This window comes from Camelus dromedarius, chromosome 4, assembly GCF_036321535.1.
Source record: "Camelus dromedarius isolate mCamDro1 chromosome 4, mCamDro1.pat, whole genome shotgun sequence".
Lineage (NCBI taxonomy): Eukaryota > Metazoa > Chordata > Mammalia > Artiodactyla > Camelidae > Camelus > Camelus dromedarius.
Window position 1 is genome coordinate 31,073,970 of NC_087439.1, and position 26,821 is coordinate 31,100,790.

Sequence of the window (26,821 nt, forward strand, 5' to 3'; positions counted from 1 at the left end):
GTAAAGAACCACCGCCCCCCACAAAAATAAAAAAACAACTCTTCTGATTTTAAACAGTTATAGTTTAGTAAATGAAGATATGAATAAAGGCAGGGATAAGCTTCATCAGTTAATATCAATATCAAATAAGAAACTAAAAATTAATAGAATGCTAAAGTAAGCACATTTTATTAGGTATTCAATTAAAAAATTAGAAGGGTTAACGTGAGTAATAGATTAGGTGGTAGTACCAAACACATGTGAACCCAACTCGAAACCGGAAGTTAGGTGGTGGTGAAAACGGTAGAAGGAACACATTGATGAGCATCATTAGTGCAATTATTTGGATCAAGAGGGAAACAAAAGACCAAGTGGGCACTACCTCGCTGGCTATTTTGGTTGCATATTTGACATGTAATAAAGCTGGCGTGACCTCCAGGCCAGTCAGGTTTCTGCCTTTAATGGACTCTTCATAATCTTTCCTATATTCTTTCTAATGTGAGTAGGAAGGAAAGACAAGTTAAGAAAGAACCTTTACTACAATTTACTTTTCAATCCTACTGGGGAGAATTACATTTCCTAAGTATGGCCTCTTAACCTGATCATAGTTCTGCTAATGGTCACATATTTGAAGCATGTCTGATTGTTCTGGAAATAATTTATTTAGAGCAAGTAGCCCTAGAAACCCAGAGGCTGAGAAATGTTGGTGGGCTTCTCATTCGTCCATCCGACGCTGTGACTGGGGCTGGCCCCCAAGAGAGTGGACGGCTGGGATGGGCCACCAAGACTCTGAATCCATTGTCATCTCTCCTGATGACATTCCTCTGGAGGCAACAAAACACTGTACCTCTGAATTAGAAGAGACTCAAGGAGGGGGAACCACCCCCGGAGGAAGGGAACCTGAGTGCACTAAACGCAAATTTGGCCTTTTTCATAATCCTGACTTATTTTTAATCACTGAATAGAAAAGGTGGACGATGAAGCCCTGAGAAGTTCTCAGGCCTGTTTACTGTTGAGAGAAAGGGCTGTGACCTCCCCCATCTCCTCTCCAATCCCAGGATGAGGCTGTTTCTCTGGGAGGCTTGGAATAGATATTGGAACTTGATTTTGTAATTTTTAATTTAGATAGAATTTTACATTTACAGAAAAGTTGCAAGAATAGTACAAGGAACTCCAATAGAGCTTTTACGCAGATTCACCAATTATTTAAAACTATTTAAAATTTTTCATTATCTGGCATTCTATACACCAGACACCTCCCCAAACTGCCACTTTTAAAAACTATCTTTATGGTTGGAGATGTGCTTATGGAGGACACAAAGAAATCCAAAAAAAAAAGCCCTGTTTCCCAATGAAAACAGACTTTCTACAATTCAAAATAAGACTTCATTCTTCTCCACTATTGATTAAAAATGAAAAAAAAATTTAAATGCCTCTGCATAAAACTTCTAAAATAGAAAACATGGCACATTGACTTTTGATGTTTTGATAAACATCTTGATCAAAAGAAAAAAATTCTTTTTTTTTTTTTGGCTTGGGGCTTCCTATTAAGAGCAATCCAAAGCCAGTGGATGGTCTGTGCAGAGGGAACTTTTCATTCATTAAAGAAAAACTGACATTATATTCAATATAATTTGTTTCATTGTTGGGAATAGTTTGCTATGTTCTAATTCTATGAAAATGATAGTTGAAATAAAAGATACATGGTAAATATTTACTATTGAGAACGTCTATTATAACGGAACCACAGATGACTGAGAAAAATTTTCGTGATCACTTGTTAAAGAGTCCGTCACCTGCAGCTGGGGTAACAGCAGGCTGGATACTTCTGAGTGGAGCTTGTTTTCATCAGCTTGATGGTGTGTTTGCTGTGTGGCGGGTTTGTGCAGGACTTACCCCGCTTTGCATCTGCTGAGACTCTTTGGCGGTGATGTATGTTGGTGTTTCAAAGTCCAACATGGGCTTTCCTCGCTCCTTTTCATACTTCTCTTTGTATTTCACCTGTGATGAAAAGCCTTATTAGATATCTCATCTCTGGTCAACTCGTGGACAGAGACCAGTTTAGCAATAGTATTTTTTTAATTGATACATTATGTCCAATTGGGTGGCATCTCATTGCCATTCAAATCAGATCCAGTAGATTTTTTTTTTTTTGCCTAAGGGGAAATCACCATTACTGTCTGCAAGGCATGGCCAGGATTTATGTTCAATTCAAGGAGACAAGGGAATCACTGCACAAAAATCAGCTGAGAAGCATTGAAACAAGGAAATACATGGGGAAATCGCCCATAGATAACATTGGCCGGGACTGGATGTGTGTAGATGTGCACATTTTAGCCAGTGCATCAGTCAACATTTCTGATAAAAATCTCCCATTTTCTTTCATAAGAATTTTTAAGAGAGACCTGGAGGCTTGACTTAATAGATACTACACATGACTTTATTTATATGTCAGTAACACAATCTAGGTCCTAACTGGTCACATATTTAATGCAGCCAGTATAGACTGGTATAAAATGAAATCCAGTTGACTAGTTGCTGACTGACTTACTAACAACCTGACATTCTCCATAAGACTCTCCCAAAGCTATTTCACAAATACCATCTCCTCATTCTCACCTCACATGACCAGGAATGGGGGGGAGCCTACAGATATTCCTAACATGGGCTGCTTTACAGATGACATGAGGGCACTTCCAGTAATTTAGCTCTTGGCTAATGCCCAACAGGGGAGCTAATAGTGCTGAATTTGTGATATAGAAGGTCATGTGACAGCAGGCTCCTTCTCTGAGTTCTTTCCTCTGAGAATCTTAATGATTGTACAAATTTTGCCATTTCTTAAACACCCAGAGACTGCTTCAGTGGTCGACCTGGTCACAACGCTTGTCTGCTCAGAACCCTCCAGAGCTTCCCTGTCATCCTTAGGAATGTCCTGTAAGCTGGGGGCAGACTCCTTGGAGCACAGCGGGGCTACTGTGAGGGGTTTGTCTCCCTTGTGACGTTGTCTTTGCGCTTCCAGTCCCTGTCAGCAACTGCCCACCACATGCTGCATGTCTATGTGCTGTTCCTCCAACATATGTTGACACTGTTACCATTCGTGACATAAACACATCTGTTTCAATGTGTTTTTAAATTCAAAACCCCTACTATCTTTGGGCATTTTCTCAAGCAACAGTTACTACAACTATAACTACTGTCCTGGGGGGAATCCGTGAAAGGTTTTGACATCGTAGATGAAGGTGCAGGAAAGAAGTCCATCTTTGTTGACTTACTATGCTCTGTAACTCTGTGGCCTCTTTTAGATGAAGCTGCTCCAGGTTATCAGGTATCGTGTGGTAGTGGCCCTTGCTCTTCTCATAGTTCTTCTTGTACTGGTACTGAGGGGAGGGCGGCAAAAAAGGCACACTGATGGGAAAGCTGCTCGGCATTCCTGTGTTTTGTCTTGAGATTAGACATTTAACAGCAGCAGCATTGAGACCGAATCAAAATTAGCAAACACTATGGAGGGGGTTAATAAAATGTTTTAAAGGATAAAGATCCATGTTCACTATTATTGGTTAATACAAGGATGTAAGCACGTAGGTTACACGGCTTATTCAGAGTTGGTTTTAGGAGTGAAAAGATGAAAGTGAAAGAAACTATTCCAAGTGATAATTCTATGTTTTTAGAAGGAGGGAAAGGAGTGGTTAATTGAACAAAAAAGTTTAAATAGTCCGAAAATAGAAGCATTTTTATACCCTAAGAGGTGTTACAGTCAGTGGAGAATTGGTAGATTAATGTTGTAATTGGAAGAATGCACTCAGGCAACAGAAGAGCTTTCTAACAAATCGAGTGTCTCAGTAGCAGAGAAGGAGATGCACGTGAGCTCAGAGAAGGAAGTTAGTTGCGAACACGGGTGAAACAGGCTGTTTCTGGAGCAAACGTTGAGCTTACAGAACTGGCGAGTTGGCTGGTATTCAAGACATGATGCATTATCAGAGATTCCTTCATGTCAGTCACAGGTTTGTGAAGTTTCTTCAAGTCAGCTTTATATTTTACCTGTACATTGAGGGGGGAAAAAAGGGAAATCACATAAATAGGAAATGGAAAATAGTACTAATGGAAACCAGAATAAGATATCCCATCTTGGAACAAATGCTGGAGATGGTGATGAAAAACCATGCCTCAGTCACAGTAGCCAAAAAGCAGAAAAAATTCAAGTGTCCATCAACAGAACACAATGTGGTGTATACACACGATGGGCTATTTATTATTCAGCCGCAAGAAGGAATGAAGTTCAGACACATGCTACATGGGTGAACCTTGAAAATACTATACTGAATGAAATAAGCCAGACCAAAAAAAGGACAAATATTATGTGATTCCACTTAAATGGAATCTCTAATAGGCAAACTCATAGGGACAGAAAGTAGACTAGAGGTTACCAGGGACTGGTGGGAGGGGGAGACGGAGAGTCACTGCTTAATAGTTAGAGTTTGTGTTTGGGGTGATGAAACAGTTTTGAAAATAATACTGGTAGTTGGACAAAATTGTGAATGTAATTAATGCCATCGAATTATATACTTAAAAATAGTTAAACTGGCAAATTTCACATTATATATTTAACCACAATTAAACAAACACATACCTCACTTGCGAGATTATTAGCATCTTTCATGGTTTTGTAAAGCTGGCTGTCTTTTGGATTGTACTTTGGTGTCTTGCCCTTCTCTTTGTTGAAATTTTCTCGGTATGTAATCTAACAGCAAATGGAAAAAATCCAAATTATTCCTGAATGTCAATTAATTTGATGACCGAGGAATGGAGAAAATGTAAATGCAAAAGAGTTCGTGTTATACAGTAAGTGATCATACAATTTATTATCCAAACCAGGACACTTTTAGGAGTAAAAGGGAGCACTATTAATAATTGTGTTGGGGTAACAGGCAGTCGAGAATAAGATCAAGTGATGTAGCATTTATTTTGTTCATTTTTATACTATCCAGAGGTATGAAAGATAATCATCTCTTTTTGATGCAGAATAAGAATGAGTGGGAAAAGGCTTCAGGCTAAACTCAGAGAAATGATCTAATGGATTTGTTTCAGAGCAGTTTGGCCCTCGTAACTAGCAAAACCAAAAGCATTTTAGGTCTACTGCCAAGAGTTCAAAGAGGCTTTATAAATGATCAAGAAGAGAAGAAGTAAGGAATCTGTTAAATTAGGAGCATTTATTGTTATTTTAAAATAGCACTTTGGCTACACCATTTTAATTTTTTTAAACTTGGCAAAAAAATTGACATAATTTCTGAGTAAAAGAAGGACAGAATTTGGGGATTAGTGGCTTCAGTAGCATTTCAGGCTAGAAGAAAGAAAGAAGTGAGATACTTCAGCATAATGAGAAAAATAAGATTAAATAGTCTTGCAGGATACATAAAAGTAAGACTATGCCAAGGACTAAGTTACTTCAATTTAAAAAGTAAGCACAGTGCCTGGCACTAGTAGTTGCTCAATAAATGCGATTTGATTGGATGAAAGGAGGAGTCAGTCATTATGTTTGGGTAAAATGGCTAAAGAGGATAATTTATTTTAGGAAAATTCAACAAAATAAACTGAAGGTTAGAGAAATATTCCTTATTGAAAGATACCCTGATGCCTTTGTCAATAGTATTCTAGGACCAGGTCCCGAAGTAGAGCTCTCCACTAGTTATCACTCTAGGAAGAATGAAAAATGAGCTATTTCTAGATGTTAACCAGCTAAAAGGGCTATATTTGACACTCCAGGAAACCTAGAATTTCTGTTACTGTAAGATGAAAGACTCACTCATTCCAAGTTATCACACCAGGATCTGGTCACTCAGATGTTTCACTCTGTGGACATTTAAAATCAATATCCCTCATGCTTCATCACTTAACTTCTCCACAACTTTACCCGTCCAGCAGAATGGACACAAAATGAGACCACTCAGATGCTAAGAACAATGAAATCTGCCACATCAGAGAAAATGCATTCACAGGGCTGAGACTTGTTTATTTGGAACACATTTACTGTGGAAATGCAGACACAAAATAAGCATGCAGCAGGCACACGGAGTCAGACCCCGGAGGAGCGGAAACAACGTAACAGGAAAACAAAATGTAAATGAATGCTACCATGGCTCTTTGAAAGGAAATTCACTCCCAAAATAAGGAAATGAAAAGCCTGCTGAGGAAAGTTAGAGGAAGTGAGCTGGTGTCTGGACCAAGAGAACACTCCTTCTAAGGGTATAGAACCCCTAAGACTAGGGCGGATCCCAGGAGCTGCGAAACACAGAAAAGCAGAGAAAACTAGATGCGCAGAGTCCGCCTGGGCAAGAAGAGATGCGACGGCCCACCTCTGATGAGAATAAAATCTGCCTCTGTTAGAAGTATGTTCTAAGTCCTCTTTCTTTTAGAAAATGGCTCGTTTCTGAAAAAATATTTATTTGAAGAACAGCACTTCCCCTGGTCTCACTTCAGTTCCTTTTTCTTCCATTAATATTCAGTAAATTTAAATTTCTAACTTTTTAATTCAAAAGAAAGAAAAGGTATGCCTCCCCTCTCCATAAGAAGGCCCCCAAGCAAATGCAGCTGAGCACGACCACTGCTGGGAACCGGAACCAGCACATGTGACCCTCCTTTCTGACCGCATCTTCTGAAGAACTGCTGTACTTTGCACGGTAAGGACACACATCTGATTCAGGACTGCAGGGAGCTTAGCAAGCTGTTGGCTTAGGCAGGAAGCACAGTAAAACCACAAACACGTGGCATTATGGAATGGAAAAGCCTTCTCTCCCTCGTTCACCAGGGAAGCCTGAGCGGGACCCACGTGATGCCGTCTGCCAGCAAGTGCCGTACGGTGCCCCTCATCCCACCGGCTCCGACGCTGACGGCTGGAGACAGACCATGGGAAAGTGGTTTCGAATCCGTTATTCTTTCAAAGTTTAATTGAATTTAAAGATCTAACATCCAGTTGTTCTACTCCTTTTCAGGGCCTTGAACTGTATAGCGGTGCTTCTAAAGACTGAAGAACAGGTCCAAGAATTAGAAAATTTCCTGCTGCTGAGGCTGTAAAACAGAGTGAAAGCTGCGCTTGAGAACGTTTTGAGTTTATTCTGTTGCTTCAGAGGCTGTCTGGACTGAGAAACTGTATTAAATACCAGTCTTAAATGTATCAAACACCAGCAATGGTGATAAGCAGAGCCTTTCTTCACGTTTTTGGAGATGAGAGTCTCAGTTTGTTTTCATTTCACAGATTTGATTGGGGTCAGCAACCTCAGGACACTGGGAGGCCATCTCCAAGTCTGCCCCACCTTCCTATTCCAGGGGCACGTTCCAGAGGGGAAGTTTCATGCAGGAAGAGACAGGAGTGTGCAAAAGTATACCCTCTGACAAATGCCCACAGCATTCTACACATTCCAACACAAAACCAACAGAAAAGAGTGCAGCTTGGTCAGTCCCTGGACCACGGCTAAGGAAGTAGAGGAGAGAAAGAGAAAGACAGAGATATTGGCTTGCTGGGGTCAGTCTTACATCACTGACGAGCGCATTAGTTTTCTTAAGCTGCCTCATCATAGGGGTGTCATAAGACGCGGCGCCGTGCCCGTGCCCTCGCCTTTGGCCTTGGAGGTATTCCGCCTAGAGCACCAGCAAGACAGCAGAGTCAGAACGGGGTTGGGTGGGGAGCCCATGCGGAGGGGAGCCTCCAGGGGCCAGAGGCCACCGCAGGAAGCTGTAACTCCTGAGGCAAGTAACCCAGGAAGGGGAGCTCCTAAAAGAAGCTGGTTGGGTCTCATTCTCCACATTATAGGCTCCACCTGGGATTAGAAATACAAGCCTATTTTCAAAAACAGCAAAGTCTTCAAAATCTCAGCTTGTTTTTGACTTGATAAGGGTATAACCTTGGAAATTTTAAAACCTATTAAAAGTTTTTACATTGAAAAGTTCTTGTTACATTTCATTACAAGAGATTCCACTGTTTTTGTTGGTGATTTCAAATCTTGGTTTTGAGAACTTATGCAGTTCCCTCAATTTATAAAAGTACTGCATAGGAATTTTAAATTCAAAACCTTTTTAAAAATCATATTTGCTTGTCATCAGTCATCTGAACTTTGTGTTCCTCTTCATAATTCCCTCTTGTTTTATCACTTGATATCGCTACTTTATAGCTTCCAAAGGATTGGGATCCCATGTTTCATGTTGCTGAAAGTCACAGATGTAACAACCAAATGTATCCTAAACCTATTTCCTCAAACAGATATGTTAGAGAACAGACAATAAGGAAGAAGAAGGTAGGATCTCTGAATTGGAAAAGAAATAAGATATTCTTGAGTTCAAGTCTTTCAGGACAAAAACTTGCTCTCTGAAAGATGTGGTGGTTGGTCACGGGGGTCTCTCAGCTAAAGTCGGAAAACTTGTTGTAACTCAGCAGTAGCTACATAATTGGTCTAGCAGGGGAAATTAGGAAATGTGGCAGTTAGGTTTGGACAAAGTTCTGAGTCCACCTTCTCAATAACATGAAATCTGCTAGAATTAGTCATTCCCACCCCCAGCACCCTGCACATACTTTGATTAAACACTTATCTCCCCACATGGTAATTATTTATCCACGGACATACAGTCCGAGGACATCTATTCCCCACTAGTTCCTCTCCCAGGCATTCAATATACGTATGTTGAATGCAAAACTAAAAGTGACTGCTGCTGGTTGGGCTCTAGAAGTTAGAATTTCATGACTCTCGCACATTAACAAGATCCCACTGGTGACTCATGTGCGAACCAGGCCCTTGGGATGCAGCTCCCCTGACCTGGGGAGAGGATTCAACAGGACCTCATGAGCTGCTGTCTTGTCGCCTGAAAATAGTGAGGCACACAAACAGATAGACATAAGCCCATGAATGGAAAAGTGGAGAACAAGAAAGGCCTAGAGATACTAGAGGAAAATGAGAGTGGGTCCTTGGCACCCTTTTCGTGATGTAACTTTTCAAAGTTCTGCAGTGTGATCAAAGACCCAGTATCTCTTTGGTTGCTAATGTTATACTTTCATTCTGGGAGTCACTTCTTCTGGCAAGGTTTTTAAAGTCTCCTCACATCAGAGCCGCTGTCTGCCCATCTGTGTTACCTGGCTGCTCAGCCTGGCTGCCTTCTTGGCCATTTCAATGTCTGGGCGACCGAGCATGCTCAGCCCATGGCTGCCTTCCTTGCGGTGCTTGGCTCTATACTCCACCTGAATCAAAGAAAACCAAAATGGGCATCACACTTTAGGTGGCCGGTGCTTTATGCTACCTGTTGGCATTGACCACTGGGGACTGGCCACACTTCAGCCACATCCTTACCTCGCTGGCCTGTTTGGCTGCCTGAGTGGCCTTCCTGATGTCTGGCCGATCGGCCACTGTGGTGTAATGCAGGTTTTCTTTGGCATCTTTTTTGTAAGCGATCTTTATTTGGAGAAAAAAAAATGTTTACTCACTTGAGAAATACTCTGTATTTCTGAAAGTCCTCATTAAGTACAAGGAACATTTTATTAAAACAAAATCAGTCCCACCACTGTATTTTTTAAACCACCAGAGAGAGAAATCCTGGTGAGCACTCACTGGAACTAGCCCAGCATCCACCAAGTTGGGATCCGCCGGCCCAAGTGGACCCCTGAGAGTGAGAGGGGAAACTTACATTGCTCTGCTTCTTGGCCACCTCCATGGCGTGTTTCACCTCTGGGGGCTCCAGCATGATGGAGTAGTTGGATTTCCCTTTCTCCTTGACAAACTTCTTCTTGTAATTTGTCTAAAAAGAGCCAGAACTCCTTGTGTGAACAGAGGAAAGCTGGGAGCAGAATTGTTTTACTTGAAGAACTGTGAGACGATCTTGAGGGAAACCTGTGGTTCCCCATTTTGGCGTCATGTTGGAACTGGGGTCTCTGATCCGTAATCTAGCTCTTCCCTGCCATTTCTGCCTGGAACCTAACAGCTGAACCACACCCCAATCTTTGGAGAACTGACTATAGGCAAATTAAACTCTTTCACTCACCATTTCTACTTTTTAAAAACATAAATGGATAGAGAGGGTATAGCTCAGTGGTAGAGTGCATGCTTAGCATGCATGAGGTCCTGGGTTCTGTCCCTAGTACTTCCATAAAATAGAATAGAAGAGAATAAAAATAAATAAATAAAATAAAATAAAATAAAATAAAATAAAATAAAATAAAATAAAATAAAATAAAATAAAATAAAATAAAAAATAAAATAAAATAAAATAAAATAAAATAAAATAAAATAAAATAAAATAAAATAAAAATAAAAGGAACCATACAGGGCTCATGAAGTATAACACCATGATTATTAAAGCATTACCCATAGGGAAATAGTGGGCAGAAATTACTGAGGCGTGGACAGTTGAATGAGAGGAGAGATGCTTCCTGCCCCTATCAGCACTTGCTTAGTGACATCTTCTATGGCTAAATACTATGTCCTGTGGCCTAACCCCCATCTGCTGCAGTTGCCACAACTGGAAAGCCAATAAATTTTGAGTCGTCTTTTAAACCAGAATTCCAAGGTCACATATAATCACTGACAGTAGGAGTGAAGTGACATAAAGGAAAGGGTCTGTAAGAAAAAAGGCAGCTTACAGTCCACTGCTGGATTCTAAGGTGCGGTGGGGTTGCCACTGCCACTGTGAGCCCTGGTCACTTACGTCACTGACATCCTTGGTCACTTTCTTGACATGGATGGTGTCCCGGGTCTCGGGCAGGGTTGTGTATGAGCCCTGGGCCAAGTGCTTCTTCACGTGGCGCTTGTACTTGTTCTGGGGGAATGAATGCACGGAGAGCTTGCTGAAACGTCTGCCTGGGGCGTGAGCCCGAGACGGAAGGCGAGCACGTGGGCTGCGGGAGGGTTACCTCGGACACCAGATTGCTGACAGTCTTTGCCAGAAGGATCTGAGGAGTATCGGGCACAGCGTAGCAGGTTCCTCTTTCCTTGACATGTTTCTCTTTGTATTTCAGCTGCAGGGGTGAAAATAAGCATTTCTTCAGCTCCTCGGAGCTTCCTGCCTATTTTATTAAGCTCCTGAGTTACTAGAAGGAGCTCGGTGGACAGCATCTTTGACACAGCAGAAACATTAAACTCAGGAAAAGATGTGATGTTTGGGAAATATACAAAAAGGATTTGCTTTCCTCTTGCCAGTTGAGGCCTCAGTAACAATCAGAATGGGTTTTACGACATAGCTCTATACCTACAGCCTTAGTTCAGAGCACTTTGAAACATGTCATTGGACTCTCCCCCGAACCCTGGGAGGCACTGTTATTCCTCCTCTCCAGATGAGGAAACGTAGGAAGCACAGAGTCTAACCCCACAGAAATGAACACATTTCCTTCTAGAATCCAGCCAGGCCTCCAGATTCCCAGTGCTGACTGTATGGGTTCTGGGGTGGTGCAGGATTAATCACGAATGGCCCCCTGGCTTTAACAGCTTCCCACTGCCGCTGCCCTGCTCTGCTAAATCACTGGGGTTCCCAGGGGACAGCAGCCCCCCTCCCACCGTCCTCTCCTGGGTGTCCCTGGGGACTGGGCTGCAGAGGACACCCAAGTGAGGGGGGCCTCCTGGGAGGGGCTGGATGCTTACGTCACTTTCTATTATGGAATTCCTCAGGGCCAGCACCATGTCTTTATCATCAGTGACAGAGAGCTTGCAACCCCTGAGGTACTCTCGGTCCAGCTTGTATTCAAACTGTAAGGGAAGAAAGGCAGAGGAAGATGGAAAAGGGGGGCTGGTACAGGAGGAAGCCAGTATTTGGTTAAATTGGTAGGAAGAGGAGTCTATGAGGATTTGCTGCCAGAATCGGGGGGGGGGGGTGCTTCCCAGCCCCTCACTGCTTGCTGGGCTCCTCCCTTCCAGCCCGGAGGCCAGGACAAAGCCCTCCTGCCCGTTTGCCCGCAGCTTCATGGGTCTCCCTTGGGACTCTGAGCCATTTGTGTTTGGGCCCAGCCCTGAGAGACCAGGCTCGATGGCCAGGCCCTCTTCCTGAGCTTGCCCTCCACACCTCACAACCCTCCTGTCCTTCTTGGGTCTCAGATGAGGTAGGCTTAACTGCAGCTTATTATGAATAATTATTAATTTTTCTGTCTCAGGCATGTCATGCAGTTCTGTCTCTCTTATCTCACATCGCTTTGCTGCAGGGATGACTTGGCAGCCTGGATGAAGTCTGGACGGTCGGGGATCCACCTCCAGTGGGCTTTGTTGGCTTCATACTGCTTCTTGTAGTCCAGCTGTTTTTAATAAGACAAAAAGAAGTCACTTCATTCAATGGCCTGAATTCATAACCACACATGTGACACAGAGGGACTCCTCTTGCATTTTAACATAGAACAAATTATGGTGCTTTATGCAAGAGATAACCCCAGTTAAAATTTCTGTATAATTTATGCAGCTAGCTGGTCACTCAAGATGTCATCTTGTGGGACCCTTTGGTCTCAAAATAGGGGCCAACATTTTTAAAGGCTTCCAGTAGAATGATTCATCAAACTCTAACTCTCCCAGTGCAGTCTGATCATTTTCAGAGTCAAGTACTTTTAATTTCTAACTACATTCAGATAACTTTTTAAAAAAATTATTAAACACTTGCAGCATTTCTTTCACGCTAGGCATTTTTCAAAGTGCTTTATAAATATTAACTCATTTAATCTTCATAACAGCTGCAAAAAAATCAACAGCTAAGGAGGAACAGCCTAGATGGGAAGGGCTAAGTACCCTGCCCAGGTGAGACAGCTGGTGAACAGTGGAGCTGGGATTCAAACCCGGGCAGCCTGGCTTCAGAGGTGCTTATATATCTGCTAGACTTGCATTGTGGCTGGAGAACTGGCTGCCTTGGGCCAAATCTAAGGCACAGAAGTATGTGTGACTTAACTTCAGTGTCCCTGGGAAGAACCCTCACTGACAGCCTCGTTTCTTTCCTCACTCTTTTTCTCTCTACTTTTTTGGTCAAGGTATTATTTGTATACCATAAGACACACATGCTTCTACTTATAAAATTTCATTGTGAAAAATTTCAAACATATAAAGAGTTGCATGAGTCTTACTGAGAATACCCATACACCCACCACCCACACCCTACTGTGTACATTTAACTGCATTTGCTCTGTCCCACTTCATTCCTGGTACTCATCCCTCAATCCATCCTCAGGGCACCTGTAAGCTACCTGCCGGCCCCTAAAGGCATTTTAGTTTGCTGGCCCTAATAAATACAAGTTCTCCCTGGCACTAGTGGGCACCAGTTGGGTTTTATAATCTTTTATCATATAACCATTTATACATTTTTAAGAAGTCAGTACTCATCTAAATGCACAAGTGTTTCTGTGATTGAGGCTTTAAGATGCCCCATCATATGGAAATGAGTCAGCATAGGGAGATGTGAGCAGGAGGAAGGTCTAGACCAAATCCGCAGAGCACCAATTGGCTCAAATGTTCTCTTTGTTTCGGAAGAAGCAGGTGCAGAGGCAATGTGTCCTGCAGGAGCTGATCAACCCCTATTAGGCTTGGGGACACTTGTGGAACTCACATTGGTGTTGACTTTGTAGGCATCCTTGGCTGCTTTGATATGAACAGCATCTGGCTTAATGGTGCAATTGGACTTAGTTCTTTGGTAATCTTCTTTGTATTTCAGCTAGGGGAGGAAACACAGGTTAATTTTTTATAGCAGCCCATGAGTATCTTAAAAAACAAGAAATTAAAAGCATAACTATCATATGTGACACTCCTTGAGACTGAATAAATCTGTTGTGGAGAAAGGATGCAGCCACACAGTTGTGCAGACATGCACAATCCTATCTCAGATCTTAAAACCAGCTCCCAGGACACACTGAGTATGTTCACCAGTGTCACCATAGGATTTAGGTCCTCGGAGCTTGTGCTGAAAGGGACAGCTAGACAGCTATCCCTGTGTGTTTTCCCTTCCCCAAATCAGAAAATCCTGAGTTCAGAACATCTTGAAAACTGTTGACGGATGAGAAGCCTCCCCCCGCTGGCTCAGCCGGACGGAATCAGTCCTGCCCTCCTTCTACGCCCCCACGGCTGTAGCTGTTATCACATCCCACTGTAATTATTTGTCTGTCTGTCTATTCTTTCCCGTGTGGGTAAAAGTTGTGTATCATTCATCGTCTCATTCCTAGCATCAGGCTCACAGAAACCCAATAAATATCTGATGAATGAATGAACTGATGGATGAATGCAGTCGTCATTTTCACTGCTGGAGCCACATCTCACAAGTCTGGGCAGGCATGGGTTTGGATGGGAGGGAGAGAAATGAGGAAGGCTTAGCTCCTGTCAGCCCAACTGGCAGTTTCTTTCGTCCTGAACCTGGAATTTCTAGCTTCACCCATTTTTGCTCCTTTCAGATTTCAAGGCCCTGCGGCCCCATCTGGGCCTTCTCACTTACTATTGCAGAAGGATCTTAGGTCTTAACATGGTGAAGCCTGAAGTAAAACTGTTTCAAAGGAGCCATAGAAGTAATAACTAAACTTGCCTGATCATACAAATCACAACTTTCTGTGCTTCACCATAGATGTAGTAAATCACTATCTTTAGGCAACAGGGCTGGAAATCTATATTTTTCACCAACATCTCAGGTTATTGTTATGATCAGAAAGCTCAAGAGAAAAGATGCAGAATTGCTTCATCTTTCTACAGTGAGAGTGAATGGTCTGCTCCATGTAAGGGGTCTACCTTATAGATGTCTATGAATAATTGATGTTCATGTTGAAAGTGCCCAAACTTATTTTAATGTGAAAAATTTGAAAAAATATTTTTAAATGATTTATACATCTCTGCCTTCACAAACAGTGCGCTGAATGTATTCAGCATTTTTTTTCTTGGCAACTGAGAGTCAACAGTGTGAACCCACTTATTTATCTATCAAAGAATTCCCAAGTCCCAGCCACAGTCAAGGTGTTGGGGTAGGGATGAGCTATTCCATACTTGCCTTGACTATTCCTCTGGTGCCCAGATAGCCATGGAGTTCTTTAAAATATTTAGTCTATTCTTTAACCAAAATAATGAGAGTTTTCCAACATAAAATATAGCTATATATATGAAAATTTATGAATATACTTTCTCCTCAGAGTATTAGAATTTAATGGCTACCTTGTTCCTCTTAGTCAAAATGAAACTTACAGAGTATTTTTAAAAAATACTTTATTTGTTTATCTATTATTATAGTATTTAATTATTTTACTTTGGCAGTGGGGGGAGGTAATTAGGTCTATTTATTTTTAGAGGAGATACTGGGGATTGAACCCAGGACCTCATGCATGTTAAGCATGTACTCTACCACTTAAGCTGCACCCTCCTCCCTATAGAGTATTAACAGAGTTTATGGCACACTGCATTTTTCAAAATGGCCTCAGTAATATCCACCCCCCGCCATGCTTTTCTGCAGTGTGACCTTGCCATTTGTTCATTCAGAGGGGGCATTTTCCTCTTCAACCCTTGAATATGGATGTGCACTGTGTCCAGTAAAATGATGCAAAAGTGACTCTGTCAATTCTAGGAATAGCCCTCAACTGGTCTGGAAGCTTCTACTCTAGCCTCTTGGAACCCATTCACTGTGCTGTGAGACATCCAAACCACATGGAAAGGCCACGTACAGGGGTTCCTGTCTGTACAATAGCTGAGCTCCCAGCCCAGCCGTCAGCACTGCCGGCTCTATGAGCGAGCCACCTTCCACGTCCTGGCCCCCGGCCCTGCGCTTCAGCTATCTGCCCACAGCTGTGCCCACCAGCTCACAGGATGGTGAGCAAATGAGGATGACTGTCCTCCAAAACTACTACGTTTTAGCTAGGTTGATACACAGGAATAGACGAATGGACCTGGGTGTGTTATAGCACATTAGAAAGAGACACAGTGAGAGGTGCTGCAAAGCCATTCTGGTACTTACATCACTGACTTCATCCTTGACCTTTCGGACGTGCAGCAACATGGGCGTGTCGTGGATTGTGGTGTAGCCCCTGGGTCTGGCCTTGTTGTATTCCAACTTGTACAGTATCTGCAGGAGAAAAGGCAGAAAGAGACAATGTGATGCATCTCAATTGACATTGTAATGTAACATAAAGCTATAAATGCAACGTTGTTGTTGAGTGTATATAAAGGAAAGAGAATTCTATAAACTCAACAGGTGCTTTCATGCTTTCTGCTAAGGTTCTTGTGCCTCTAAAATGAGGTGTCTGCCAATTTGGTTGGAGCAATTCTTAATTGTAAAAGAAAAGTCTCGACATTAGTAGGCCATTTAGCATCCCTGCCTCCCTCCCTCCCTCCCTCCCACCAAATGCAGTAGAGTCTTCCAAATGTTGTGACTGTCTAACGTGCCCCTCCACACTTGCAAATGCCCTCCAAGTTCAAGAATCCATTCAGGGTTTCTGGTACTCACATCACTGATTTGCTTGTTGACTTTTGTAGTACGCAGGTGTTCTGGAGTGTCCACAACCGAGGTAAACTTGTCCTTTGTTTTTTCATAGTTTTTCCTATACTTGATCTAAATTATAGAGGAGAAGAACAAGTTAGGATGAAGTAGGAGAGCGAGTTTTCAGGGAATCTAGCTTTCTTCTTGAGAAAGTCTCACAGCAGCAGTAGGAATGTTATATAAGCTAGAGACGTGGGGCATGATGCCGTGCTTTCTTAACTGGAAGTGTTTCATATGAATCTTTACTTCATCACAATAGTGGAATGGAGTGAACAAATAACAATAATTTAAAATAATGATAATTAATGATATTTTCCATATACTTTATCCATGTGGAAACTGAGGCCCAGAGAGGTTAAGAGACTGAGCTAAGGGCACACAGAGAGTGAATTTCAAAGCCAGGACTAGACCCACGTTCTCTGGACTCTGACAAGTAAAGATTCACTCAGAAAATGCTGCATCGAATATGTATGACCTCTTAAGGAGTGTTTCCACATCAAAGAGGAAACAGATGTAAAATAAAAAAATGAATACCCACAGTTTAAAGTGGTTGTTTTAAAGACATTCATTTTTGAAATTTTCAAGTCATGGTTTTTTTCATGCACATAAGCTGTTTCAAGCGGTACAGACACAGATCGCAGCAAAATTTCATGCACAACTACTTGATGATCCTGTCAGGACAAAGGAAAAAGTTCAGGCCAAAAGAATGTTCACAGGAAGACCTGGTCCTCCTTATCTCACCTGTTGATCTGCCATCAAGCTAAAGTGACAAAACAAGTTGCTAACACAAAAGACTGATTAAAACCTCTTGTGTGTGGGAACAATGGCATTTTATTAACACTGTATCTGGTGGTTAAGCAATTATCACCACTTTTTTTGTTTGTTTGTTTTTTGCTGCTTCAAGTTTACCTTTTGACATATGATGGAAAGGAGCTGGTGTTGCTTCAGTGGACCTTGTAGGAAGGCAAGGTGATCAGCAGTGTTGTTAACAAGTGTGTGTGAGGACAGATGTGCTGGAAATAACCCAGCAAATTCAGCATCAAACTCAAGAGGGATAAATTGGGAGTTTGAGATTTGCAGATACTAACTACTATGTATGAAATAGATAAACAACAAGTTCATACTGTATAGCACAGGGAACTATATTCAATATCTAGTAGTAACATATGGTGAAAAAGAATATGAAGATGAATGTATGTTCATGTATGACTGAAGAATTATGCTGTACACCAGAAATTGACATAACACTGTAAACTGACTATACTTCAATGAATATATATATACACACACAAACTCAAGAGGGGCCATGACTGTTCATGATATTCAAGGGGCTGCCCTGCTGTCCTCATTTTGCCGAAATGGTACAGTGTAGTCATTTTTGAGCAGTGGATAAATTAGATGAAAACATTAAATATTCAGATCTCTTAAGTAACTATTGACTTTACGTAATATCCTCAATCTCTACAAAATCTATTTCTTTGGGGCAAATATTAGGAAGTATACATTAATGTTATACCAACTTGGAGAAGTTTAAAAAAAGTTTGAAAAAGTCTCAGTTAACCTTACTAGGAGTTTCAAAGGTGTCAGTGACAGCTGCCGCGTCACTGCACTCGGCCACATCCAGAGATCATTTACAAAGAATGAACATTGATGCAGCTTTACCACATGAAACCAGCGTGGGCAGGGGGCAGGCCAAGGAACTCAGGGAAAGCATAAAGGTGAACGCCTCCGAGGCTTCTACACCTCTTCTTCACATCACAGCAGACATTACCTGGCTCCACATGTGTGTGTTGTAGAGGGCAGTCAACATATCTGGACGCAGAATTTCATTACATCCTTGTTTCAGAAGCATCTTGGCACTAGACTTATATTTTCTCTGTTCATGCAAAGAGCAGTGAAGCACAAAAGAGACTTATGAAGACAGAAGAGAACATGGCACTATATCCCGATCACCTCTGAGTGAAGAGATGTAGGCGCACACAATGTGTACTCACATGTGCATGTGGGTGAAGACACCAGATGCATTACTGTGTCAAGCAGGGTGACTGCAGTACTCGCAGTCGACCATCCACAGCCTTTGTGAATGGGGATTAACAGAGCCAGTCCCACTAAAACTGCCTTATAGAAAAGGTGACATTATTGGAGTAGAAAAATACAGTAAGGAGGTCTCGCTTTTTTCCTTCCATTAATTTGGTTCTTTGTTTTTGCTTTTGCACCTTAATACAGTTTACAATTACAGCTAACACATAGGCCCTCCTGGCAAATGAAGGGTGGGAGGATCCAGCTTTTAGGACCCAGTCTCGTCTTCACCACAGCACACATGAGGGCACAAAGCATGGACTGGCACACTCAAATAGCTTGTGGGCTCTTTGGGTGGCTAGACAGATACTTTGGAACAGAACATCCCAATATCATAGGCAGAACCTATGACATCCTTGCAGCAGACGAGACGACATCTCATCAGAAACCCGGAGCACAGTCCTGTCTGGCCGTCCAGCCAGCCCCGCCACAGTACCTGACTGATCTGGTCGCCTGCGATCTTAGCCAGCAGGTGTCTAGGCTCATCCACTACCAGGTGGTATTTATCTTTCCGCTGCTCATAATCAGCTCTGTATTTTTTCTGCTCAAACATCATATCAAATTATAGCAAGAGTACAACGTCAAGGCTAGACAGAAATGCCCCAAGATAAACACTTCAGAGAGCCAGAAATATGTCCTTTCTAGAGGTGGGCTCCCACAGCATCCAGGGTAATGAAAACAGGGAGGCAAAGAGAGTTAGGCAAAGGAAGATCTCCTGGAGAAGGCTGGGGCTTCAGATGGATCTGATTATGACACTAAAATGGAAGCACCTTGTCCTAAACATGTTCCATCTTTACATATAATGCTATTAGCAATGTTTGGTCTTATATTTTACATTGTATTTAAAATATGGCACTGATAAGTTGCAGGTTTACTACTTTAGGCTGTGAGAATCAAAAAGCATATTCATGGACAAATTCTAATGGTCTCCAAATGCTAAATAATTTGATCATGAAAGAGACCTGGAAATCTTTTGTGAATTAAAAAAAATAGAAACAAAATATATTAAGACTGTCTTCCTAGGAAGCTACTGAAAATAATTCTTGAGTTGTCCCACCTGAAGATCTACTGAGAATAAACTAAATCAAATTTTAAAACAAAAACAACAAGAGTCATCTATTGAAATAAATATACCATTGGCTACATTTTCATTTTTAGATACATTCTACTAATTTTCTAACATTGTTTTTGAATTCATATAAATCTGTGGAAAATACAAAGATAGAAAATTAAATGTAAACCATTCAAACATACCTTAATTCATAGCTTGCTTATTTCATCATTTTAAGCTAAATTTAACTTAAACTATTGCAAACCCAGTTCCAGGAAAGACTGGGTAGAAATATAGACAAATATTTTGAGTGCAAATGGACACTTCTCTGCCCCAGTGGATGGGTAACAATGGCAACACTTTGCATGAATCACAACTACGCCCGAGGGCTGCCATTTCGGTGCCTTGGTAGGGGTACTAAATGAACTTGGAACTTCTGGGTCTCCCAGCTCTACACAGAATCCTGTTGAAGGGAGCTTCAGCTGACAGTCAACAAAATCCTTTACTTCCTGTCTCTCATCACCCAAAGGCCTGTGCTGGTGCAAACACAGGCAATGCTGGCTCCAGCCTGGACAGTCCCTTCACTTGCTCTTATTCATGCTTTTGGCAGAGCCCATCAGAGAGAGACATCATAAGAGTCTTCCCAAATCTTTATCTTGAATCAACACTTAGAATGGCTTTCCTGTCATTTTATGTATGGGGTTTTAATCAAATGCCATTGATAAATTTCTCAGGGGAACTGACTGGGCTTAACTGGATCAGGTCATACATACCTCATTCATCAATTGAGTTGCAAACTTGAAATGCCTATTGATTGGACAATCAGCTTCATACTTGAAATCTGACTTCGTCCTTTCAAATATCTCTTTATACTTATACTAGAGAAAACAGAGTGTGGTTACTTGATAACAGGCTGTGATTATCTTAATGAGATATGCTATTTATCTCATCACACAATTGTGATTAATTCATTCATAGAGATAACAAGTAACTAGTGAGCACTTAGTCTCTCAAGGCAATGAAGGGTATATACATACCATGATATCTTAAAAACTACTCCCAAGTACACACTTTGAATGGATGTCAAATAGATCTATTCTCCATATTAGACAAAAATCCAAATCAGTTTCTTCTTTGTTTCAATATTTATGAAATAACTATTTTACTTTGAAGGTATTTCCATGTGCACTTGAAGGCAGTTTTTAGTCCATTAATTTGAAATAGTTTTCTAGTAATTATGCAGATAATCATAATATTTTAGAGCAGGAGTATGCCAACATCTAGATCACTACCTGTTTTTAAACAGCCCCATGAACTAAGAATTTTTAAAAACAATTTTAAGGGATTTTTTACAAAGAAAATGTGACAGATTGAATGTGGTCCACTTGGTCTAAAATACTTACTATCTGGTACCTTCCAGAAAAGTTTGCTGACTCTTGTTTTAGAACTCAAAGGAAGCTAATCCAACTGCTTTATTTTGTAAGTAGGAAAATGAGGCCATAAAACCAAGGTTATTTGCTTCAAGTCACACATCAAGTTTGTGGATTAAAATAACCTCACTTTATATTTGCTACCCTATCAAATCACCCAGAGACATATTTATAGGGAGGAGATCCTGAAAGAGCTAGGAGGAGTTGTACTGAGATGGCCTTTTATCAAATTCAAATGAATAATATAAACAAATGGTTACTACTGTCAGTGAGGTCAGTACTAAAATAATTCGTAAGTAAAGTGAATAATGCAATATGTACTCCAACTTTAGGGTCTGGAAGTAAGGGTAGGGATGAAAATATGAAAAGCTATTGCCTCTGTACTAATTCTCTCTGTGGGCCCCAGAGTATGTTGCATGGATGTAGCCATTATCCTTGAGAAGATATACCTTGCTGTAGAGAGTCTTGTTCTTTTCAGCCAAAGTGAAGTCTGGGGTATCAAAGGCATAGCAACCAATGCCTTTAAGCCAGGTCAGATCTTCTTTGTATTTTATCTAGGAGACAAACATCATCAAAGAATTGTAAGAACCTATCTCCAAAAAATAGCAAGTTAGGATCAATACCGGTGAACAGATAGAAGCTCTGACTGCTGAGGTACATGGAGAAATTAAGTATTGAGACATTATTTAAGAGAGGTTTCCAGTAAGGCTGATTTCTGCTCACTTTTTGGTGTACTGTATCGCATACGGAAATCTTCATTATAATACCAATGAAAGCAATTCAGATTTAACTTGCGTACTTTCCTTGAGAGGGTATCATTAGCCTGGCAGCTGTTATTTTCTTACAGAGAGCTGAAATTTCTCTCTAAATGAGCTTTGTTATGTGTCTTAACTGCTTCACGAAGTTGTCTCTTCAGCTGATCAAAAATAGGATATTGCTTAGATGAAGTATATCCCTTCCAGCCATGTAATGTGATGTAACTCACTCAGAAGAAAAATTAGGGTTATAAATTTAAATACATTTTTCTCTCTCCCAAGTTGATGCTCACTTATTTAGCAATGAGTTTTATGATTGAAATATCCTTACACTAGAGCTAAAATTTAGTCAAGTGTTCAGTTTTATGCAGTGTTTGATTTCATAAGTTGTGTGGGCATATGAATTTATATGTAAAAATAGAAGATTTCAAGACTCACATCACTGACTGCATCAGTGACTGCCCGATGATGGAAATGCTCTGGGCGATCAGGAATGGATCTCCAGATTCCCAGCTGGCTCATGTAGTTCTCCTTGTATTTTATCTGTGGTAAAAGCACAAAGACAGCTATAAAGTCTTACTTAGAGTTAATGTAAAAAAGTCCACTTTTCTCCAGAGAGTGTTAGGAAAGGAACGATACTTTTAAAAAATGGGTTATTTTGAGCCCAACACAAGTAGAATCATGCAGGGACATACTTTACTGATGTGGTCGGTGACTATGCGATGATACACGATATCTAGAGCATCCTTCACAGTGTGGTATCTCCCTTTGGTCTTTTGAAATGTTTCTTTGTAGCGTAGCTGGAAAGAGAGAAAGCACATGATGGATTATGAAAAACTACCAAGTTAACTTTTTGAGCTCTTTTAACCTTGAAGTCTCCTGAGTCTTATCACTCATGTTTTCTCCTGAGTAAATTTAGGAGAGATTAAAAAGCTCTTTGACATCCTGGAAGAGAAAAAGGACATTAGGACAAAACTAATGAAATCTGCATAGAGTATGGAGTTTAGTTAAAAATGGTGTAACAATATTGATTTGTGACAAAAGTCCCATGGGGATGTAGGGTGCTAGCAATAGGGGAAACTGGGTCTAGGCTAGAATGGAAACTCTGTCCAATCACTGCAAATTTTCTGTGAATCTAAAACTACTTAGAATAAAAAAGTTCATTTAAACATAAAATAAGCAAACAAAAAGCTCATTTGGGAAGGAGGAGAAAAAACCTCCATAACTTTGTTGAGCCCAAGACCTACTATCATACTTGGAAAAAGGAGATAGATTTCGTTTCTAACTCCTGGTATTATAATGCCTTCTGCATGAAACAGTCCTGAAATTTTATTTCATTAAAACCTTTAACTTTCTGGTATCTCAAAAGACAACTTTAACCTAAGAAAATTCATCTCATCTGCACAAGATGAGAGTACTTCTCTGAGCAGTCTGTTTTCAACTTCAAACAAATCTTTCCTTTTTGAGTAGCTGAGCAAACACATGATGAAGGATATCATTAACTTTAATTTTGTTTTTCAGATAGGTAATCTCCTAAGATCACTTGGCTCTACTTGTGGAGCTAGCCACGGTGGATAAAGCTGAACTTAATGCCAGATACTACCCTTGTTACACTGGACAATTTCAAAGATTAGAGTTACCAGTATAGGTACTGACAAAGCCCTGGGATGGGGCTGTCCAATGGGGCAAAATGAGCCCCAGGGGCCAATTTCACTGTGTGGACATCCCTGAAAAATGGTGATGCAGAGTAAGCTTGGTTCAAATTAATATCCAACAGTAACCTTGAAGTGATAAAGATAGGCCTGTCTCAAGAATATAAAAAAGATCCTAGCGAATAGATTTTGAGGGTAGTATATACTTTCCTCAGCTTATATGGCCTCTTTCCAACTGGCAGACTCCTTGCAGCTCCAAATGAAAGTTTCTGACAAAATTACAGAATTGAGATATTGTTCCAATCTGCTGTACCCTTTCACATTTCTGTTTAGGGATCACTGTAATTACTTAAGATGCCTTGAAATCCTAGAGCTATGCTGCTAAGTTGAGGGGTTCTTAGGTTGCTTGTGCTTTTGTCTGGGTTTAAGTCCCAACATGTCCAGTTCTCCAGGGATTCTGGTTCTGGTAAAGGGTGCAATGCATTCACAGTTGGGCTCTGGGACCCAAAACTGATAAGGACTGGCCATCTACTGGCATTGATTAATTTTGTATCTTCATTAACAGATAATCTCATTACCATTGAAAGGCAGTCTTGTCCTTGATCACATGGGATGGGAAACAAAAGTCTGTCCCTCATAATTCTAACAAACCTGTCATTCGCATGATTTAGGCAATCAAGAGAAGAGAGGAACAGACATTTTCTGAGTGTCAACTAAGAGCCCAACACTGTGCTAGACATGTATATCCATTATCTTGTTTAGCCTAATTATCACAATTACCATCATTCCATATATCAGAAAACAGAGTCTCAGAAAAATTATGTCGATTATATAGAATCATACAGCAGGCAAGGGACAGCATCAAGATTTGAAACCATGTTTGACCTGCTCCAGGAACATGATTTTATGAATAACAATAATTAATTGTCAAGTATTCCTAGGAACTGCTACCAAAGAATTACAAGAAAGGGTTATGTTTTTGCTCAGAAGATCAATGAGAAAACTAATAGGCTTTTAGCATCTCCCTGGATTACTCTTAGGGACTTTGCCAAATGGTCTTGTTTGTGCCTGAGTTTTTTTGTGCTTTTGTCTTTTTCCTAATCCTTGTGGGCCAGGACTTAGAACTATGGAAATGAATCAAGTATCTTATGCTTCTCAGGTACTTCCAACTTCACTGTCCCTCCCACAGAAGAAGGAAGGAAGGGCTGCATACATCACTGGCATTCCAGTAAGCCTTCTTGGCTCTGATGAGGACTGGTGTATCCGGAACCGGAGTGTACTTGTCCTTCATTTTTTCATATTGAATCTTGTACTTTTTCTAAGAAATAAAGATAGGAGAGAGAGAAATTTAAGTTCAAGTGTTTTCATCCCTCCCAATTTACAACCATGTCACAGACCCAGCCTAGGGACACAATGTCTCATGCTTGTTAAGACAACAGCTCTGCTTTCTGTGTCTTGATGCTGCTGAGCACAACTTATAGAAACGAGCTCTCCGATCAGAGGCAGCAGGTGATGGTTTTAACAAAGGATTTGTTTCTTTAACCCAGTGTCTTGGTGCCGAATACCCGGCTTACCTCACTGACCATGTCCTTCACGTCTCTGGCGTGCTTCAGGGCCGTGGTCTGGTTTCCAGCGTGGTGATGAGGCCTCTCTTTGGTGGCAAGTTCAACATACAGATACTAAATAATAATAGAGATCAGATGTCATAGCGATAAATCACCTCTTATTTTGTATTTTGTCCTTTTTATTCATTTCTAATTCTAAAATAGGAAGGTGGTATCTACTTGTTATTGCCCTATTTTGTTTGTTTGTTTGTTTGTTACGTGTGTTTCTGTGTATTTGTTTCTGTGTCTCACACTAGGGAATACACATACGCAGTTATTTAGCACTCTTACTGCTGAGTATGGCCCAGTCTAATCTTCATCGCGTGATAAAGAATGCTGATAGAAAAGGATCCTGATAGAGTCATCAACAATTTTTTTTTCCATTTTTGCCTGAATGCATGAAATGTGGTTTCATTTGTCTGTGGACAATAGGTAGGTCCTATGGAATGAATTTTTAAAATTATTTTTAATACCTGGAGGCCACAGACCACTCATCCAATGATGAAAGATGAGTAGAACTTAGAAAAGAAGGCATAGCATTACCTGCTTATGTAAAACGTAACTGTAGTTACGATGGCCTAAAAGGAAACAGCTTCCTGAAGTTAACAGGCATGAGACTGCATCAAGGACAACCAAGTGCGAGGGTCTGCCTGCTACTGACCGGGAGTGGCCAGGCACACAGAAACATCCCCTGTGATGCCAGCGCGGCAGGTTTACGAACCTTCATTTATGAACGTTACCTGACTCTGAAGCTTCTGCCCTCTCTTGGCTCTTAAAAGATCTGGAGTATCAGGAACGGAAGTGAAGATTGACTTCTGCTTCTTGCCTGAAGCTCTGTACACCAGCTGGAAATAAAATAGTCACGACATCATTTCTGCTTCATCAACATGTTCTGTGCTCTTTAGACACCTTTATTGCTGACTTCATAGAAAAAGCAGGCAGGGGCCCTCCTGCTGTAACAATCTCAGTCCAATTAATTCTGTCCAATAAACCAATAATTACTTACCTCTCCAGTCCAGTCCTCCTTTTCTTTTTCCCCTTGTATCAAAAATAAGAGACATTCTGCAGCCTGTCCAAGATTCCAGCCTCCTGCTGTGTTCTTGGTCCCTTCTCACCTGTCTCTTCTAGGATCCTGTTCCAGCACTTACCCACTTCCCTTCTATATCTCCCACCCTCTTGGATTTTCCACCCCTCTCCCTTCTGCAATCAGACCCAAGTCCCTGCCTTCATTAAGCCTTTTCCAGTTTCTGCCAATGGCCTTGTTCCTTTCTTTCACAACCAAGCGGACTATGTGTTTTTGCTTTTTCTCTTTTGATTAATTTCTCAAGGCAATAGTGTGGCTTCCACCCAGCCACTCCAGTGAAGAACCCTCATTAAAATGTTACAATTGCCAAATCCTAGAATGCTTCTCTGTGGCAACTGTAACTGCTCAGCAGTCTCATTCCTAGATACCCTCTTCTCTGCCTTCTATTCCACCGTTCTCCCCTGGTGGCCTCCCATCTTTCTGGGTGCTCCTCAGCTTCCCTCTCTGGTTCTGCCCTCCCCTAAAGAGTGCTATCAGCTGAAGTTAAAAGTTGGCCCCTTTCACCCTATACCTTCTCCTTGGGTGATCTCATCCTTTGAGTACCCTGGGCCTCAATGGTCAATTTGAGATTGATGACTTCCACATTTATAAATTTGGAATTTATAATTTTAAATTTACACTTATAATTTACAAATTTATTAATAGCCAGTGTCTCTCCTGAGCTCCAATTTATCAACAACATTCTGAACTTGGGGGACTTACCATGTTCAATGTAGAATTCTTTATATTACCCCCATCTCCAGCCTAAAT

General features: G+C 41.1%; 1 protein-coding gene across 12 annotated transcripts in view; it reads right to left on the bottom strand.

Moving 5' to 3' along the window:
* The window catches only part of NEB (nebulin), a 215,406-nt gene that overhangs the window by 23,221 nt on the left and 165,364 nt on the right, over nucleotides 1-26,821 (bottom strand). For 10 of the 12 annotated variants that reach the window (XM_064484778.1, XM_064484776.1, XM_064484773.1 and 7 more), the window contains exons 136-158: nucleotides 25,728-25,832; nucleotides 24,958-25,062; nucleotides 24,597-24,701; nucleotides 22,427-22,531; nucleotides 22,170-22,274; nucleotides 21,426-21,530; nucleotides 20,320-20,424; nucleotides 18,932-19,036; nucleotides 16,384-16,488; nucleotides 15,895-16,002; nucleotides 13,522-13,626; nucleotides 12,128-12,232; nucleotides 11,589-11,693; nucleotides 10,865-10,969; nucleotides 10,660-10,770; nucleotides 9,643-9,753; nucleotides 9,309-9,410; nucleotides 9,095-9,199; nucleotides 4,607-4,717; nucleotides 3,913-4,017; nucleotides 3,252-3,356; nucleotides 1,876-1,980; nucleotides 362-472 (exon numbers count right to left, since the gene is read on the bottom strand). In XM_064484778.1, the coding sequence (XP_064340848.1) occupies nucleotides 362-472; nucleotides 1,876-1,980; nucleotides 3,252-3,356; nucleotides 3,913-4,017; nucleotides 4,607-4,717; nucleotides 9,095-9,199; nucleotides 9,309-9,410; nucleotides 9,643-9,753; nucleotides 10,660-10,770; nucleotides 10,865-10,969; nucleotides 11,589-11,693; nucleotides 12,128-12,232; nucleotides 13,522-13,626; nucleotides 15,895-16,002; nucleotides 16,384-16,488; nucleotides 18,932-19,036; nucleotides 20,320-20,424; nucleotides 21,426-21,530; nucleotides 22,170-22,274; nucleotides 22,427-22,531; nucleotides 24,597-24,701; nucleotides 24,958-25,062; nucleotides 25,728-25,832 (2,439 nt within the window). Of the gene's footprint in view, nucleotides 1-361; nucleotides 473-1,875; nucleotides 1,981-3,251; nucleotides 3,357-3,912; nucleotides 4,018-4,606; nucleotides 4,718-9,094; nucleotides 9,200-9,308; nucleotides 9,411-9,642; nucleotides 9,754-10,659; nucleotides 10,771-10,864; nucleotides 10,970-11,588; nucleotides 11,694-12,127; nucleotides 12,233-13,521; nucleotides 13,627-15,894; nucleotides 16,003-16,383; nucleotides 16,489-18,187; nucleotides 18,293-18,931; nucleotides 19,037-20,319; nucleotides 20,425-21,425; nucleotides 21,531-22,169; nucleotides 22,275-22,426; nucleotides 22,532-24,596; nucleotides 24,702-24,957; nucleotides 25,063-25,727; nucleotides 25,833-26,821 lie in introns of all 12 variants that reach the window. The other 2 variants (XM_064484780.1, XM_064484770.1) reach the window with 2 other exon arrangements.